Raw genomic sequence first — 20,372 nt, 5'->3', positions numbered from 1 at the left:
TGGTTATTGATTACTTGTATCGACACTCCCTACTTGTTCTATCAATTACTGAGAGAGGAGTTTTGAAATCTTCAGTTATAACTATGGATTTGCCATTTCTCCTTTTAATTTCATCACTCTTTGCTTCCCTCACTTTGAATTTCTGCCACTGGGTATATACACATTCAAGATGCTTTTGTTTTCTTGATGAATTGACCTCTTTATCTTTGAAATATTCTCTTTTTCCTTGATTTTGTTCCTTGTTCTGATAGTTACTTTATCTGATATTAATACGGCCACTCCAGATTTCCTATGAATACAAGATGTATGGTATGTCTTAGTCAATCTTTTTACTTTTAATCTAAGTTATTAATTTAAAGGGGATTTTTCTTAGATTGCAGATGGAGCTTTCACTTTAATCCAGTCTGACAATCTTTCACTTTTAATTTGATGTATAGGCCATTTACATTTTATGTAATCATTGATCAGGTTTGGCTTACATCTTGCTATTTGATTTCTACTTATCCCATGTGTTCTTTGTACCATTTTCCTCTTTTCCAGCCTTATTTTGAATTGAGTATTTCTATGATTCTCTTTTGCCTTCACTTAAGGCTTATTAGCAATATCTCATTATTTTGGTGGTTGTTGTGGAGTTTACAAAGCAACATTTAGGGAGGTAAGAGAGTGAGTCATGTGAGTATCTAAGGAAGGAGCATTGAATACACAGAGATAGCAGAACCTTCATGATGAGGTTGGAGCCTCCTGGGATGTTTGATGAACTCAGAGGCCAGAGGAGTTAGAGTGGTTAGTGGTTAGTGCTTTCAGTCTTATTGAGCTGAGAAGACCTTGGGGGGCCTTGAATAGAGGAGTAACATGATCTTTCATTTCACAAAGATCATTCTGCTTGACATGTTGCACATGGACTTGAAGGGCACAGGGTGAAAGAAGAGAGATCAGTTAGAATTCTATCGGACTATTCCCAGTGAAAATTAAGAGTCCATTAGGTCAAGGTGTCAGCAATGAAACAAGAATAAAAAAGGATCAAATACAGGGATTTATTTTGGCTGAGAGGATTCAATAATATCTGTGACCGAAAGAAAGGAACCAAAGATAGAGAGGTGTTTCTTGTTCATTTGTTTTGTTTTTGTTTGTTTTAGCCTGAATAACTGGAAATATGGAGTTGCCATTTACAGAAATGAGAGAGATGAAGATTGGTAGTTATTTGAGAGAAGATCAGAAATTTGAGTTTGAGGTGTTTATTTAAATTCAACTGGAGATTTCAAGTATGCAAATGGGTAGATACTAATCTGGAGTCAAGAAGACCCAGGCTGGAGATGTGAGTTGGGGTTTCAGCTTATATATCATTGAAAGTCATGAGTCCTGAGACTAGAAACATTCCACTGAGAAGAGATCAGGGAACAAGGATAGTGCAGAAAATGTGACTGAGAAGAAGAGACAGATGGAAGCTGGGGGGGGCGGGGGGGCAGGCGGTGTGTGCAAGGAACTGATTATAATGACTGACTGTAGAACTTAATCTGAGTAGGGAAGAAAATTAAAAAATAAGAGCAGAATGAGGAATTGTAAAATTGGAGTATTGTGGAAATTGGGAGTATTAGTGGGAGTGACCTGAAAAGACAGCAGGTGACAGTTACCCTATTTGTTACTGAGTTTTTGTCAGTAATGAGGTCTAAGGAAGATCATAAGGGCAAATGGTTTGTGCAGAATGGAGGACAAGATCGTTGCGGGGGAGGTGCAAGTCAAACAACTTAAAGTCTGTGTCTCTAGTTGTATCATCCATCCCGATTTTGATCCCCAGTTGTAATATTAGAGATAGTAACAGTGAGCTGAAAGGTGAAATCTTTGAGACACAAGAGCCAGTACTCAGAGGCCAGGAGATGACTACATAATGGAAGAGTCATTGGTGATATAGTTGGTCACCATGATACAGGAGGCTGTCAGGAGAGAGAACAGTCTGGCAAGAAGCCTCCTGGTGAGGTGGGGATGCCTATAATTATTCATCTTTTTTACCTTGTAGAAACCAAAAGTAGGGATCTGGATCGACTTTTGTACCAGAAATTTAACCTGTAGGTTAAATTTAACCTGTAGGTGGGGGCTGGCCCCGTGGCCGAGTGGTTAAGTTCACGCGCTCCGCTGCAGGCGGCCCAGTGTTTCGTCGGTTCGAATCCTGGGCGCGGACATGGCACTGCTCGTCAGACCACGCTGAGGCAGCGTCCCACATGCCACAACTAGAGGAACCCACAACGGAGAATACACAACTATGTACCGGGGGGCTTTGGGGAGAAAAAGGAAAAAATAAAATCTTTAAAAAAAAAAAAAAAAAATTTAACCTGTAGGTGAAGAACAGGGAATTCTTCCGTTGCTGTTGCTGTGTTAGTTAGTGCTCCCGCCCTCTACTGTATCTTCAGGCAGGAATTCTGGAAAAACACAGTCCAATTAATATCAGGTCATTGCATCATTATTATGTGCATAGCTTTAACAAGCTATTTTGTTTCATGACTCGTGTCCATATTTAAATGAAGCTTCCTATTTCAAATTAAGACTATGTCCACACATGGAAATTAACACAGATTATTTTGATTGATGGGTAGGTGATTGAAGGAGGTAAAGGAGTGGGACATAGAGACGCAAGTAAAAAAGGAAAAAGGAAAGCCCTGTTCAACTAACTGAATATACAAATATTACAATACACAAATATCCCAATGATGTTCCATTGGGAACCACAGATACGATTCATTTGTACCTCCATCCCATGTAATATATGACCCCAAACATTCCTATGTATTTTCCACAAGTAATTTACGCCACTTATTCCTATGGAATCTGTGGCCTATCTGCTAGTTGCCTATCCATTCCTCACTTATTATTTTACTTGAAAGAATACTAATTTTGTTCAGGATGATGTGCACAGGTTAAAAAATATGACTCCTCAAGCAACCTTGGCAGCTAAGGGTGTCCACGTGGAAATGAAATTCTGTAAAATGAGACATAAAATGAGAAACATATTGGGTGGGACTTCCAGGAATGCTACTGTTTTTCCTAATAAAAATAGAAATGAAAGTTTGTGATTCTCCCATCCCCCAAACAACACCTTTTTCTGTCTGACAATAGCCTTGATTTCTGGTGACCGTGAGAAGCCCTGAGCTGCCTTCCTCAGTGCTTCCTCAGAATTATCAAACGTTGCGTAACATGTGGCTGCTACAGTCTATTCTCCATAGACATGCCATAGACGGAAGGTTTGTGTCTCCCCACATTTCATATGTTGAAGCCCTGCCTTCTCATGTGGTGGTATTAGGAGGTGGACCCATGGGAGGTAATTAAGATTAGATGAGGTCATGAAGGTAGAGCCCTTATGAAAAGGATTAGTGGCCTCATAAGAGTCATGAGAGAGCTTGCTTCCTCTTCCTGCCTTCTGCCATGTGAGGTACAGTGAAAAGCTGGCAGTCTGCAACCCAGAAGACTGCTCTCATTGGAACTTGTCTATGCTGACACCCTGAGCATCCAGAACCGTGAGAAATAAATTTCTGTTGTTTATAAGCCACCACTCTGGTATTGTGTTTTACCAGCCCAAACTGTCTAAGATAGTCCAAGAACACACCAATTTAATCTTAGTTTTCCCTCTACTATGCCCATATGGACATAAGAACTTTCAGAGATTCAAATTATTCAATTCAGTTTTATTATTTCTACCATGTCCTCAGCTCCACTCATCACTGCTACATGTGGAGGTACCGCCTCCCACTTCAGTGTTCCTAATTGCTCACAAGAATAGAGCTGCTTTTCCCTAAAGTACCTGAGAGATCACTGGCATTATTTTTGTTTCGTAGCACAGGTTTGCATTAAGAAGTGAATTTTATAGTGCTAGACATTATACTGAGGCAAACGCTTTGAAGAAGAGTTAGCACACAACTCATGTTAGTGCCCACCAGGCGGCATCTGGAGGCTCCACATCGCACTAATTGAAGTTCTGGGACTTCACGAGCCAGACATGTTTGTTCAAAACTGTCTTCTCAACAGCAATATTACCAGGCAATCGAAAAACTAGGGCTGTAAATTAGAGACAGAAAAAAGGAGTAACAATAGCAAGAAAAAAATATGTGGGAAAGTAGATATTTTCTAAGGTATAGAAGTGAATAAACAACACAGAATAAGGAATAGAGGAGAAACCGCTGAGTTAAAAAAATAAACCAACAACGCTATAGCTATGAGGAACTTAGAAAGGTCACGGGGATACACAGCAATTCAAACACCCTTTGATTCTCACTAATTTGTTTCCTATCTTGAGGTTTGTGTATTTTTATGAACCACTGCTCAGATTTTTACTACAGATTTTCACTTAGCCAGTTCAAATACTGATTTTGTGTTCTATGTCCAATTTTAAATTCATGATAGGAAAGTATTCTGTGGAATCCGTCCTCAACGTGGTTATGGGTCACCCTAACTCCAGCGTTCCAAAGTCGGGAGGCATACATGAATCCATCGTCTCTTAACACGTCATGCTGACAGGTGATGATGTAGGTCAAGGGTAAACGATGCAACTTTCTGTCATCAGCCAACAAGGGGGATGCCCTCACGTCTAGAAACCCTGGATATTTTTTTAGCCAACTGAGAGCTACCAAGAGTTGGACTGTTATAAAATTGCCCTTTCTTAAACTTCTCAGGGAGCAAAGAACTCCAATTAACATACTGGAACAGATGGCTTGATTCCACTGGTACGTGCTGATTGAAGAGCATGGCTTTTTCAAGTGATCTGTCTGTGGTAAAGTATTCACTCAAGATCCTGACCCCGAATGATCTGGACAGAGGCGGAAAATGTGCGTTTTCCCGATATGATGGCAAGTCCATATCAAGAGACTGAAGGGCAGGATACATTAAAGACTGGGTCCTGAGTTTGATCTTGACATCTGGGTCATCTAGGAGCTGAAAACAATTTAACATAAGTTGCTCAAAGAATAGTTTTCATTTAGAAATATATTTTTTCATTTAAAAACAATAGGTTTACATGAGGTAAATTCGGAATCTCAAAAAGATAATCAAAAACAACAAGAAATATGTCTCAAAAAACTCTCCAATTTTCAATATTATATCTAAGATTGGGTGTCTATACTTAAATACCGTGAATGTAGACCAAGTGATGTGTACAACTTTCCTCATGGGGAGTGGGAGAGAGGACGTCTGCTCTGTGATCTACTCTCCCGACCAAGAACGGCAATCAGAGGAAACTGATTCTTTTTAAGCAAAAAGTTTACGTACATATATTATTATACCAACAGACATTCCTATTTAAGGGAAAGATCATGTAACTAGGAATTCTAATTTGGCTCTGACATTAAACAGATGAATCTTGGGCAAAAGTCTAATTCATTTTAACATTTATGTGTTCTAAATATTCAAATTACACTAGTGCATTAAGACAAATTTATCTACAAATTAACATGCATATATTTGAGGTGTAGTAAAATGTTCCTGTTAATTGGATGCATGTGTGTCCCCATATTTGGAGGGCCCTGGAATTTGACTTCAACTCTCTAGCCCAGAGAAAAGCTTCCAGAGCTCACCTTGATTGAACAGAATCCTTTTGATGCCTTTAGGGTGGAGAGGTCATTGAGTCCTGGGTTTATTGTTGTAGGGTTTTGTTTCTAGTTTTTTAAACATTTCGGGGGACTGGCTCCATGGCTGAGTGGTTAAGTTCACACACTCTGCTTTGACGGCCTGGGGTTCACCAGTTCGGATCCTGGGCACCAACCTACACACCACTCATCAAGCCATGCTGTGGTGGCATCCCACATAGAAGAGCTAGAATGCTAACAACTAGGATATGCAACTATGCACTGGGGCTTTAGGGAGAAACAAAAAGAGGAAGATTGGCAACAAATGTTAGCTCAGGGCCAATCTTCCTTTCCAAAAACAAAAAGTATAAAAAAAAACCTTTGGCCTGGCAATTTTTCATATCTTCTTAGCTCATTGATGCTTTCCAGAATACTTTATCCAGATTTCTAATAATTATGGGTCAGAATTAGTTGGCCTGACCTACATAAGAGGAAGGGCTTATTATGCAATACAGTAAAAAAAAAAAAAAAACTCTGATGCTTGAGGAGATTAGGTTTGTCCAAGGTCGCAGTTAGACATTCCTTCAGCTCCAAAAATCTGTGTTGTCTCCTGATGTGTGTTCTTTGTATTCATCAATATGCCTCTCGGAGCAACAATGAGTAGGGAACATGGAACTCAATTTCTGGAAAGTAGCAGATATCTGCTCTGCAGTATATTTAGAACAAATCACAGAATTCACATCTTTCCTTTGGCTAGAAATCATGAGAAGGTTATCTTAAAGGTACTGGAAGCCAAAGCTTATATACTTTAAAATGTGTATAAAAGTGAATAATAAAATCAAAGCAAGTTTTGTTTCATTGCACAAGTTAATGTGCAATATTTGTGATTAGAGTCAATTATTAAATTGAAGACATTCACTTGCAAATCTCTAAGGAAGTTTTTCCTATAGCCACATTGTTCTAATCTATTAGTGCCTGGCTTATTTCTTAAGTCAGATAACCAGTATCAAAACCAATTTTACTCATAATCTATTAGACTAATTATAATTACGTACCATGTTAAACTGGTAACTAAGTGTCCAGTTTTAGCTAGATGTCATAGAAATAGGATGAAAATTGATATCTGAAAATTATAATTCCTTCCACAAGTAAACGATATCTGTGAATCTGCTAAAATTTTTGTCTATGGGCAATTTGATTATTCTGATAACAACAGTTTTCATGCAAATTTTAGCTTATTCTACTGAAGAATACTAAAATCATCTGATTCTCTAGTTACGGTGATTGGTGTCATTGATTGATTTCACAAATAGATCCATTAATATAACAAAACAGTGTGATACTTAGCTGACCATATTAATTTTGTTTAAACTAATGACTTACAAAGGGGATGTTATCATTTTATTAAAAACACTCTGGCAGGAGGTAAGAATAAAAGCAGCAGGCACATAAAAGTGCTTTCATATTAATCTCTATGTATCCATGATCTCTAATACATTAATATAATGACATAATGGCATTGATATTTTAACATTTGAAATAAATATATTTAAGTACAGGATATTTTCAGAAAATGAAACAAATTTGAGCACCATACCTGTTGAGCCACTGCTGCGGCTAAGTTCCCTCCGGAGCTCGTCCCAGAAATACCGACTCTCTCGGGATCTACACCGCACTCATCAAGCACATCTTGGCGTAAGAACCACCTTGTCGCATTATATACATCTTCAAATTGATTTGGAAAGTGATGTTTAGGCGCCAGTCTGTAGCTGTGGGCAGAACAACAATGTTCTTCAAGTCAATTATTTTTAATAAAAAAATGTGTGTGTGTGCAGCTCTAACCCTAAAATCAAAAGTAAAATTTTGCTTTAGCAAACCTGATATTTTGAGCCATTACAAATTCAAAGACAGACTTTATCCTTATGTCAATGCTTGATGTGAAGGCATTTATGAAAGTCATTTTTACACAAGTAAAGGCTTGAATGCAAAACTTGGATTAGGCTTAAGGAAAAAAAAAGAAAACCCAGGTAATAATTTCCCCTAAATAAACTTCCCCAGATGTTATTTTCTTTGTAATTACTATACTTTATTAGTAAACAATAAATAGCAAGCAAATCTTAGGACTTATTCCATTCCAATTTAATCTAATGATCAAGTTCACATGTAGTTACTGGTTTGTTTTTTGTCATAGTTTCTTCATTTTTCTGTTCATTCCCATTGGGTTTATATTCTATTATTAATTATTGATCTAGAGCGCCATTTTTTTCTTTTTGGTGAGGAAGATGGTCCCTAAGCTAACATCTGTGCCAATTTCCCTCTACTTTGTATATAGAATGCCACCACAGCATGGCTTGATGAGCGGTGGACCACACCCAGGATCTGAACCTGCAAACCCAGGGCCCCCAAGGCGTAGCGCATGAACTTAACCACTATACCACTAGGCCAGCCCCTAGAATACTTTTTGGAAATAGCTTTTGCCTGAATTCCTATATGTTATTTGATGCTTAATTGCTTTTAATGATGAATTATACCAAAAATATACTATACTAATTGCTTTAAATGTATTTTATCACCTAAACCTCTAAACAACTCTATGATATAGAAAATATTATATGACTCCCAGTTTACATATGAGAAAACTGAGCTAAAATGATATTTAACTGGCACAAAGTCATTTAATTAATTCTAGAATGAGGCTTTGAACTGGATTCCCTGACTACAAAGCTCTCCTTCTTATTCACTCTGTTAATTAGGAGTAGGCTAGAAATCCAGCGGAGGTCATTTGTCCATAAGATGCAATAGTTTAATTTTATTCTAACAATTTCTTGACTTCCTGTTTTTGATCCATGCTTGACCTAACTACACAACTCTTTTCTCTCTGACTCCTTTTCTGGTCATACTCAAGCTTACTTTCTCTATTCTCACCGTCTCTGTTTCATTTGAGACACTCCTGGCATAACCCAGGAGTGAGCAAGACAGCTGAGAACATTTTACTATATTAGGCAGCTGGCCAAAACCCAAGCAAACCAACAGTGCTCTTACTTGGTTGAAATGACAACAGCATCAAGTCTGTCAGCCGTCCGTCTTGACAGAAGGTCATAACTAAACCAAGCAGAGATAAAAGAAAATAAAATCAGAGACTGACAAGTGATTCGATGGGTGTTTCCTTCAGCAGAAAGCCAACTACGACACCTTGTTCCTCACTGAAATGTTCGGGGGAAAATATGTCTAATATTGCATCATCGTTATGGAATGTGAATCCTTCACTCAGTGATCTTTTAATGCATGTTGTCTGCTCTCCTGTCCTTCCCCCCATTTTCACACTGGATAATTTAAACCAACTTCATTCTCTTTAACATTAATCTCTTCTCCCTTCATTCAGCAGGCATTAGGTGTTGAAAGTACAAACACATAAACATGAACGGCCTGACTTTCAGGAAGTACAGTCTACTGGAAACAGGGGCAGGGAGGGGCAGGCATACAAACAAAAAGCAATAATGCAAAATAGTAATTGCTTTAATGGAGGGATACAGAAAGAGCTGCATGGCAAGAGTATTAGACTTCATCAAAACTGCCAGGGGAAGATAAAGAAGAGTAAAGAGGAAGAAGAGACAGCGGAGACATGATTTCCGTATTCATATTTTCCAGGCAGACAAGAAGGAAGGTGTTTTCTGGAGTTTTTTGACCATGTATACGGGGTGGGGATGGGTCACACATGTTTGCTATTGGGCTTGGGTAAGTGCTCCGTTTTGTATATAAGAAAATTTTAAGTAGATAAAATAGCTTTTGCTAGTAACAAGAAGAGGGAGAAATCATAAAGTGCTAAAGGAGAAGTATCAGGATATGAGGTTGTCACAAAGGTTGTGTCATGTGGGCCGCAAAAAGGGGAGTAGAGATTACCTTGTGATGCTTCCAAAGTCAGGTGCTGAATAATCTTAAATTGTCAAATACAGATTAAGCTTTAAATTTTTATTTAACACTTACTATATAAAGTCATGCTTATATTTTGAATGAGAGCACACATTTTTGTGTTTCTATTTAATATTGAAATAGAAAGCATGAGGCAAATACTATTGTGTTCCAGAGCTTGCTGGTACTTAGCTCCTTTACCTTGGTAGGCATAGTCCTGTTCTTCATGGGTACTTTGATGGATAGCTTTCTAAAGAAGTGCCTTGGGCAGTAGGGACTTGAGAACTAACTGAATCATGGCATAGTCAGGTTTTGTCTTAGAAACATCACTTCATTGCCAGCTGATGACTGTGCTGCCTGAATTTATAGAAAATGATAGACAGGATCATAGCCTTTATTGCTCCAATTTACATTTCCAACCTACACCAATGCCTATCAACACCTCTTCTCCTCGAGTCCAGAGGAAAAGCTGGGTTCCTTCTCCCGCGTGTTGCCAACACTTCCCCTCTGCAGTGAATCCAGTTGCCTCCCAGATCCTCTAGGTCAGGCAAACCTCATCCCCCTGCAGCCCCGCCCCGCCCCGTTGCCTCAGTGCGCTGCTTTTAACTGCCATCTTTACCTTCAGCTTATAAACATGGTCATAGACTGCCCATATATAAATTTAAAATATATGTAATATGAAATATGTTTATAGATAAATAAAATATAATTTTATGTTACATAAAGTAAAATTATATATTTGATAAAATATTATATATTAGATCTATTTATAGAAAATACATAAAGTAAATTGAAAGTATACGTATTTTATGTCAAATAAAAATAAAAATACCTTTACCCAACTCTGTACTTCTTTTCTATCTAACACCTTTCTTCTCATTTGCTTCATATCTAAGCTTAGGGAAAGACTGGAGTAAGCATCTCCATTTCCTCATTTCATATCCACTATTCCACTCGCTTCATTTTGGTTTTCATTACAACATTTCATCATTTCTGCATTTAACAATACGTTTCTAAGTTCATGAAACACTTCTTCTTCTTACCTGAGATTTGCTACAGCTGTTGGTATTGATTATTCCCTTTCAGAAAGAGATTTAAAATAATTCCTATAGACTAACATACCTCCAAAGAAATAAATTTCAGACAGCTAAAGTGTTCTGTTTTCTGTGACAATGTTTAACAGATATATCTTCTTGATATGTTGGAGGCAACATCTTAATAAAATGTAAGCTATATGAGAAACTAAAATTTTCAACAATGGGCACATACCAGCACTCCCCGAGAACCAACCACCACCATGAATAAAAAATAAACCCCTTCTTAGTGTCTCTGACTCTCGTTTTGGTACATACATACGGACAGGAACGTTGTTGAAACTTGTGTCCGTCACAGTGACATTTTCATCAGATGTGGGTGGAACTTCTTGAAACCACATAAAGAACGTTATAACGTTCATAAAATGGGTGATTCCCAATAGTTCAACAAACAGACCCTAAAAGGAGAGTGAGAGCGAGAAAAAAATCCATTAGCACCAGGTTACAAATATCAAATGCCAACATTGTTCATGAACATAGAAGTGTGCATATATGCCCTCACTGGTCCCGGGTCATGTTGTCACAGGTGGATCTGAATGACACAGTTAAAAGTACTGGAGATCCAGAATCTCTACCACAATAGTTGACTCCGGTGAAAAAGATAAAGAATCAAAGAAGCATTACAACTTGGCAGATTCTATGCTTCCTACTTTGTGTACAAAGATAAACAAGGTAAGTTCTCTACTCAGAGAGGCTCTGAGTCAAGTGGGAGAAATGAATACATAAGCAGTTATAAAACAACACAACTGCACATCTCACAGACATGTACAAAGAACTCTGGCAAAGGTCAATGGGGAGATAAACTAGTTGCCTAGATGTGAGACCTGGGGAGTTTTCAAACAATAGGTGGACTCCGATATGAGTGCTGAAAGGGGAGTAGAGTTTGGCCAAACAAAGGAGGAAATCTCACTCTAGGCCAAAGGAACAGACAGAGGGACGCTCCTATTACAATTGGAGAAATGCAGGTAGTTTAGTAAGGCTGTGAAGTGTGGTCCACACAAGGATGCATGAAAGAAAAGGGACGTCAAGAGGTGAGTGTATGCCAAATCATAACGGACTTACAATGTTGGGATTCCAAGAATCAAATAGCCTTATTCTCCAATCTTAAATTGAAAACATGTGGACTATGGTACTAGGTGATCAATTAAATAGCTGGGTCAGTCGTTGCCCCAATATAGGAAGATAAAATAACTACAAAACGAATGAGCAAAATTGTCTGTTTTCAACACTGAGTCATCCCTGCCTTGTTCCTGAAAGGCGAGTCAGGGAGACACATTTCCCACAGCACCTTGCCAGATGAAACTACGCCACAGAGAGACTCTCACAAGATTGAGAGGGCAGAAATGAAGGAAAGCCATTATTTTCTCTGAGCCACCGTGGGCATTCATATGGACATTGACAAACATGTGGCTTTCGATGCGTCTGGTTGTCCTTCCGAGAACTACCACTTCAATGATGTAGGCAGCTGGAATTATCGGTGCCTTCTCTTCACCCCTGCACTCTCAAAGTTGTATATCTCAAACTCCATATTCTTAATCTATTTCTATTGTGATACTGATAGCAGTGTCGATATTCTAACAAAGCCATGATAGATAGAGAATAAAGTCTAGAAGGAGTTCTCAGAAAGGAGACCACTTAAGACACATGTTGGAATTAGATAACTGACTTGGTTAGATTTAAGTATAGTGATGGCCTTATTGCCAATGTAAAATGGGACCTGTTAATGCATGAAATGTAATAGCAAAACAATTATTAAATTTAAAATTTGTAATCATCCCTAATAAGGGAGAGTTTTGAGAGACCAAGTAGCTGTTGTAACAAAACATTACAGCAAAAATGATGAGTTCAAGCATTGACTGCACTTGAAAGTTTACTGAAAGAAAAATTATGTTCTCAAGTTTTTAGTGTTTCAGCTGAAATCACACTCAGTAAAGCAGAGACTCTGCACACCTTCCCTAAAAGAAATCTCTTCTCTCTGACATCTCTTTCTGATCTTCCAGATTGTGGAATTACATTGCAAGATGAAGTCACAGTCCTGCCAGATGTCTTAGTTGAATGTCACAGTTTGGTCTATCTTTGACACCTAAGTGATATTCTGAGTACAGGTCTAGAGACACTTATATGGATTTAGAACACCCTAAACTCCCATATCCTACTGAGCCTCCCCCAGCAGAAGCAATAGCAACCAGCCTCAGCAGTGGATGCATTCAAGGAAGATTAGAGGGCAAATTTCTATAAATTGTAGAGGAAGAAATCCAAAGCCCTAGGAAAATAGTAATATTGGATCTAATTTATTATCATAACCCATAACCCACCCCAACACTGTGTATTTCACCAAAGTCCAGAGCATACTCTATACTAAGACGCTGGAAATATATTCTTGAGTGGAACCCTGGCATCTTATAAAACTACCTGTGATGCTTGTCATCTGCTGTCCAGCAATGACAGTGGGAGATTCTGACATTGACATGGACTTTCTGATTTCAGTGGGGACGACGAGATTCCCAAAGTCTTGTAGGCCAAGCAGCAGAGATTAAAACCCAAATATAAGGTTTATGTAGCTGCTGCAACGAGCAGCAGTGTTGAGACATAATCTCAGAGATCTCTGTCAGCAACTAAGTGATCATGATGTCTGGAAGGCTGTTGTGGTTGGGCAATGGACTGAAGTCCGACTTAATCTGTATTGTTATGGCTTCTCACACAATTTTCAGAGCTAAGCCACTTCACAGACTCAGATCCCTTGAATGAAGGAAAGTCAGGGTGCCCTAAGGGAGGTCCATGCAACACTGTTACAAATGTGTACTATAAGTCAGCTTCTTAGCATTCCCAAAGAAAAACAAGACCTTTGGCTTGGATGACTTTATACTGGGGAAAAGGGGAACACTCAGATTTTGGAAAAGGAATACTGGGCGCTGGTTCTGAAATGGTATTAATTCCTGGGAACTCCAGAGCAACTGTGGCCATTAAGCAGAGTGGGGGCTTGGGGATATCAAGTGTGAAACAGTGCGTTAGACTGATTCCATGTTAAAATGAGTCCAGTGGTTCTGAAAATCCACATTGTGTTTATTCCCCCAGTTTCTCTCAATGAGTAGTTGAATTAGTCATACTTGGTTACTGACAGTGTCCTTCCATTGGCTCCTTGTTCCATCAACTGGGAGACATTATGGAGGTCAGGACCATGTAGCAACACTTGAAACTGCTCCTCCCTACTGAAACAGTGAAACAAAGCAATAGTGCATCCCAGGGAATTGCAAAGATCAGTGCCACAATCAAAGATTTGAAAAGTTCAGACATGATGATTTCTGTCGCAAGTCTCGAGGTGACAAAGATTCTCTCCTTGACCAAACACTAGCCAAGCTCCTAAGAGTCCCCTTCCCAACTAGGCATCAGCCTGGCCTATAAAAACTACAGACTCTCAACACAAATGGTTTCATCCACCCCCATCTCCCCACGTTAGAAGACTTAAACAAACACTAACATAGTTTCTAAGAAGGTCAAGCTCAAGGTCCCATCGCTAGGATGACCCTAAACCCCTTAAAGCGCCTGCCTGAGAAAGTTCAATGCTCCCCCTAAAATGAACTGTTGGTTCTAGCCAACACCTGACAGATAAGCCCCTGACCATCCTTTCTTAGAGCCTTTGCTAGAAGGCCTTACAATAGTGAGTCCTTCCTCTGTCCCTTTGAGATGTGTATGTATCTTTCCCAAGGACCTGAAAGCCCCTCCTTCGGAATGTAATTGTTAGGAAGAACAGGGCCGCTGTCTCCCAGCCTGTGGGACAACAGAATCTTAACTTCCATAATTGCCAGCTCGCAGACAGACCCAGACAGCCTAATTGCATTTACACTGACCAACCTTTGTCATTTTTCACTTCCTGCCTCTACTGAGCACTCACTTGCTGCCTGCTCTACTCCCATTCTCCCTTTAAAACACCCAGCCACCTCTGTTCAAATCGAAGTTGTTCAGGTCACGCTGGAGCCTCTTCCCTGTTACAAGAGTATATTACTGATTGAAATCTGTCCTGATCGCTTTAACCAAGGTGGTAAAGTGTCCGGCTCTGTTTTATTTTGTAAAGGGTGTGTTGACTACATAACTTGTGCAGAGCACAGACGAATGTCTGAGAAAGATGGTGGAACCATCCTAAACGTCTTCAGTTGGTAACTCCACTGCAGCTGCTATTCCAGATGTGACCTCTTTAATGGGCAAATCAACACAGCCCCTGGCATGCAGGGTGCAGCTTGTGATTCAAGAGGGTTTTCCTTCCCTACCAGTCAGCAAAGAAAGCAGTGCACCATCACCATCTTGCTTCCAGTCTGTGGGAGCCTCCTGCTCCCTGCATAATCTTGTCCACAAGGGCCTTGATTGTCTCTCTCTGCCACAGGACATCACACTGGTCCACACCACTGGGCATCAAGCTTATGGATCTGGTGATCAGGAAGTAGCAAATGCCACATATGCGTAACAAAGGGCGCATGGTAAACCTCATGGAAATTTAGGGACTTGCCCTTTGGTCAGGTTTCTGGCCGTTGGTAAGTCTGGGGCTTACTGCAATATTCTTTCCACAGGGAGAGGAAGTTGCTACATCTTGTACCCTCACCACTAAAAGGCAAAAGGCTGCGTGACCCACTTCAGATTATGGTAGCAAAATACTCCCAATTACTTACCCAGGAAGCCTGGTCCTCAGCCCGCTGGCTTTGAGCGGGAACTAAAGACAGGGGAGGCTCTGCCTCGGGTCCAGGCTGCACTGCAAATTGCTCTGCCCCCAAGCAGATCCAATGCGGATCAAAGGGTCTGGGGCCGCTGGGGTTGTGGTATGGAGCTCAGGAACTGGTGACTTGGGAGCAAATCCATTCCTCTTCCTCTGAGATATGACCCTGGCTTGCTTTTAAGTACTGGTAACACTTTATACAACTTCCCAATGAAATGAAAATGCAGCTGCCTTACTCCTTCATAGTCATCTGCATCCCTTTTTTCCTACGCTTCCTCATGCTTGTCTATAGTTCATAAGCACATAATACAAAGACAGAAATATATTTACATATAATCGTATATATATGGTGCATTCATTTATATATATGAGCATATATATGAGTGTATTTATATATGAGTGTATGTGTGAGTACACACACACACACATATCCTGCTAAGTTAACATTCCCCTGTGCGCAGATTTACTCCAGGCCCCGGGATTTTCCTATGCTGTCATACTCCTCTTTTCCCCCAGTTGCAGTAACTAAATCTCTAGTTTCTTCCTTTAGCCACTGTCTCTGTAACCTTCCAAGGACTCCAGATTCACCAAAACAAAATTGGCATCAGAGAAATAGTCATGAAAATAATCACACCTCTACATTTTAACTATTATAAAATTTATCATTTTACACTCTTTTTCTGATGTTCATTTTGGAAAGTTTCCTATTTTTTTACAGACTCCTACCCGAACTCTCATTTTCTCTTACATAAACTGTATTTCCTGCAGCCTTCCTGGGTTTTAAAAGAAAAGCTACACTGAAATTACATCTAACCTGTGTGTTTACCGTATTGGCAAATTCACTGAGCAGAGTCCCCTTTAAAAGCACTGGGAGCAGTAATCCCCTGGGATCCCAGAGGGAAGGAAGCAGAGAGGCCTCTGGGAGCAATGACGTCTCTGCAGGGACTCAGGCCAACCCGGGGGGGGGGGGGGGGGGGGGGCGGTCCCTGGAAGGCAAGTTTCTTCAATGCAAGTGAACGTGATATAACTTCACATAATGTACTGGATGTTCACTATGTGCAAAGCACAGTGCTAGAAAGCAGGATTAATGCAAGATGCCTGTGATATAGGTTCCAGCCTTCATGGACCATTGGTAAAAATGGACATTCACACAATCTCCAGTAAAAGGCAGAATGAAGAAAGACCTTGAACAGGTACTCAGGTAGGACGAGGGGGGCATCGATTCTCACTGACCAACACAAAGGAAGTTTCTGATGGGCGCTCCACTGATCTCAGAATCAACATTAGATCTGAAAAATTATGAGTTTAAAATTTTTATATTTAATGAGAAAGGAGAGAAAATTTGATCAAAGACCAGAAGGACAGGAATTTCAAAGGTGCTTATGAAAAGCACTTTATCTGGAAGCTAACCAACTTTCTTGGACTATATGGCTGAATCTATACTGGGAACCAGTAAGGCTGCACTGTGGGGAGCTATTTTCAGAGCACAGTTGTCCATTCTTTCTTTGTAAGTATTAACAAGCAGCTTAACGTGTTATAACTAGCCAACAACAACATAAATGATATAAATGGATCATTAAATATAATCATCAAATAAATCACTTAAAACAATACATTTTTTTAAAAATGTGGGCATTTTGGAACATAATCTAAGAGTTAAACTGACAATGATCTATTTATAATTTTCTACTTCATATATTGAAAGGTCATTTCCAGTTATTCTGTATTATTTAATTTCGTGTCTCAGACTAATTTGATTGAAAAGCAATAATGTTATGATATAGACATATATTCAGGAGTTGCCTCAAACCTAGAAGCTTCAAACTGTCCCAGTGCAACTAATAAAAACCTTACAACCCAGTTTAAGGGCAGAAAACACTTTTCATAGGTGCATATAATCCCGAGCCTGAGATAAATCCGATGGTGTTATTTACTTGCAGTGTTCTTTGTTACCAAGCCTACATGCAACCTCAGGGACCTTCAGGGTACTGCTGAGAAGTCTAGGGGAACTGGCATTGTCGTTACCCATATTTGATATTCCTGTCCTAGGAGATAAGGCTGCATCCCAGATCAGTCAACAGTTGATTCCATTCCATGACTCCCACTGGTCTCCATCACTGAATTATTAAAAGTTTGTCTTGCCATTCTTTATCTTATGCTCAAATTGATGGGTCGAGCACAGAGTAGGACCAGACAACATTAAGTTCCAGTAAGAAGTTGTTAAGGTTTGTTTCTTTGGGGAGAGGAGAGGAGGATGGGAGAAAATTTGACAACTTCATCAGTAGATAATGGGCTTTGTAAGGACTTTGGAAAGATGCCATATTGTATGGTAATCTCATACACCTAGCAAACAAATTAGATTTTTTCTTTAAAAAAAGGCATGAGGGCTTTAAGGTAAACCTACACTTTTCTTCTGTAGGAAAGCACACAGAGCAAGAAAGAAAACAGCAAATAAATAATCACAAAGATAAACTCCATTTCTTCCAAGAACCAAGAGTCACAGAAAACTCGTGAACTACAAATTACGTGCAGTATTGGACCAAAGCAGCCAAAACCAGCAGAACTGCCCAGAAAACCTTGGTGTTAGCACAGTATGAAAGGCCAGAAAGGAGAGCGAAGGGCCCTAAAAGTGGCAGATCCTAGAAAAAGACAAGAAATATCTACTCCCAGAATGAAAGAGCTTCTGCACAATCAAAGCTTCCCAGGAGCAGGACAGGAAGGAACCGGCCTGATGGCGAGAGACACAGCCCTCGAAACGCAGAGCCACCCAGGAGGGTCCCAGGAAACTGAGCTGAGAAGGAACTTCCAAGGGGAGGGCTACACTGGGAGGGCGTGGCCGGATCCTTTGCTAACAGCTGTCAGTGAGGGACCAGGGCATTCAGGAGAGCTGGAGAGGAAGAATAGGTGAGAATTTCCAGGTATCCAGGCACAGAAACAAACTGTAGCAATACGAGTCCTTGAGCACAAAAACCACTGAAAGAAAAATGTCTTGACCCTACCTCTGCTCCCCAGCACATTCTTGAAATAGCTTGTCCAAGAAAACTCATCTCATTCAAATAAAAATAACACAAAAGTTGTATTCACAACATTTAATCAAGGTGTTATGTTCTATAAAAAATAGCAAGGCTCCAACACACGAAGAAAACAAACTAGAAAAAAGTTGCTACAAGGCAGATGCAATGAGTTACACGATATTGTAAAAGGAATTTTTAAAATAACATAAGAAGAAATATTACGAAGCAGAAAGACACATCTCCAAGGAAGATACAGCGATATCCGGAGGGGATCCCTAGTCAAAATGATGGGAGACCGAAAACTGGTCCCGTAGAACTCAGAAAAAGAAGAGAAGAAGAAAAACAAAATAATCTCAGAAAGAAACACCAAATTAAAAGAAACCCAAGGTAGTCTATCTGATAGAAATAAGAAAAGCAAACAAAAGGAAAGAAAAACGAAGAAAAAGATTAAAAAGTACTAAAGAGAAAACGACCTTGCTTTAGAAGACACACAAAGAGGACTATATGTGTGTACAAAGGTGTGTATATAAATATATATACACATAATTTACCCAAATACTGAGAAATCAAAACAATGAACCAAAATAACTATTTTTAAATACAATTCAAGAATAATGTTTTTTTCCTTTGCTGAGGAAGTTTCACCCTGAGCTAACATCTGTTGCCAATCTTCGTCTATTTTGTACATGAGCCGCCATCACAGCATGGACACTGATGGATAAATGGGGTATGCCTGCACCCGGGAGCCAAAGCTAGGCTGCCGAAGCAGAGCACACCGAACTTAACCACTAGGCCCCTGGGGCTGGCCCAAGAATAACTTTTAAAAAATTAAGACTTGAAATTCTATTCTAGTGAGATTGACCCAAATTCAGCTACAACCTATGTCCTAATAGAATACTAAAAGATGATCAAATCACTAATAAGAAAATGAAAATAAGACATGTATCACACTTATTCAGAGCTACATTAAATGTCAGAAGAGAGTGTTAAAACACCTAAAACAATACACAAGGAAAGATAAAACGAGCTAAGTGTTATAATACCCAGGCTAACTCTACTTGAATTTTCTTTTCTTTTCTTTTCTTTTCTTTTTTTTCGGTACAGGAAGGCAATTTGCTACAGAGAAGCTTAAGAGAGATAACATATGGTTTCCCTTCCAAGCAATGAGTTTCACTGGAAACGAACCGCGGGTCTCCCAGGACCAGCCACGGACACCCGGTGGGCAGCCAGCCAGCAGCTGCCCTTCACCTCAGCAGCTCAACCTCGACAGCTGGAAGTCACACACGTCCATTTTCCCTTGGCTTTTTACCAATGACCTGTTTACAACTATTTCAGTGAGAACGTATTTTCATGTCTGAATACAAGATTATGGCCTAGAATTCTCTAAGTAATCACAATACTGCTAAATTCTTCCATTTCCGAAGTTCATACTTTAAAATGCCGCATTCTGGCAGCATTCGTGCCGTAAAACTCACAATAAGACCTTTTGTTTTTCCCAGCCAGCATGTTTTGCCTTTTAATATTTAAAATCAGAACTATTGACTACTTCCTCCATATTCGTTCTGTTAGGAGTCTGCATTAAGGAAGAGTTAAATTGCAAAAAAGCTTTTACAATCAGCAAGCAAACTTTAAGAGCAGAATTTCCAAGACAGTAGAAATTCTAAAAAATAATGAAACAGAAAATTACTTTTCTTCTGATTAAACTGTTAAATATTCAGAGTCGATAAAATTCTATACTTACCAAATTTCTTATACTTCTCGAAACCGTGTCCACCCACACCAGTCTCCATGGTTCCTCAATGTTATCTGGTAGAGGGGTGTAGACGTAATATGCCCCGAGGATGCCCATGGTCAGGAGCAAAATAGTCTTTCTTCCCATGATGTTTCTCTCTGCCCTTTCTACTTGGCAGCACAGGAAGTGCGCTTCTGAAACATTGAAAGATTATTTTATACCCAGTAGAGATCATAGTGCTACCCAATTTCTTGAACACAAAGTTCACTGGTCAGTTTGTCGTTTCATAGGCCATCCAGAAATAACTAAACTTAGTCAAAGCACAAAGGAAGGACTATGCAAAACAAACAGAACCTGCTGTCTGGAAGTTCT

General features: G+C 39.6%; 1 protein-coding gene and 1 long non-coding RNA gene across 2 annotated transcripts in view; one reads left to right on the top strand and one right to left on the bottom strand.

The window, feature by feature from the left end:
• LOC139041483 (uncharacterized) overlaps nt 1–4,526 on the top strand; it is a 16,778-nt gene extending 12,252 nt beyond the window's left edge. The window contains exon 4 of the long non-coding RNA XR_011496702.1: nt 4,390–4,526. This is a non-coding gene — a long non-coding RNA (uncharacterized lncRNA). The remainder of the gene's footprint in view (nt 1–4,389) is intronic.
• LOC106836595 (arylacetamide deacetylase-like) lies at nt 3,896–20,372 on the bottom strand. Its single transcript, XM_044755050.2, is given in 6 exon segments — nt 3,896–4,595; nt 4,597–4,917; nt 7,144–7,315; nt 8,589–8,648; nt 10,808–10,947; nt 20,010–20,372. Coding segments are annotated over 6 exon segments (1,107 nt in total). The 5' UTR covers nt 20,148–20,372; the 3' UTR covers nt 3,896–4,319.

The sequence above is a fragment of the Equus asinus genome, chromosome 21 (assembly GCF_041296235.1).
Source record: "Equus asinus isolate D_3611 breed Donkey chromosome 21, EquAss-T2T_v2, whole genome shotgun sequence".
NCBI classification, from domain to species: domain Eukaryota; kingdom Metazoa; phylum Chordata; class Mammalia; order Perissodactyla; family Equidae; genus Equus; species Equus asinus.
The sequence above is the reverse complement of the archived record's forward strand: the minus strand, read 5'-3'. Positions and strand labels throughout refer to the sequence as shown.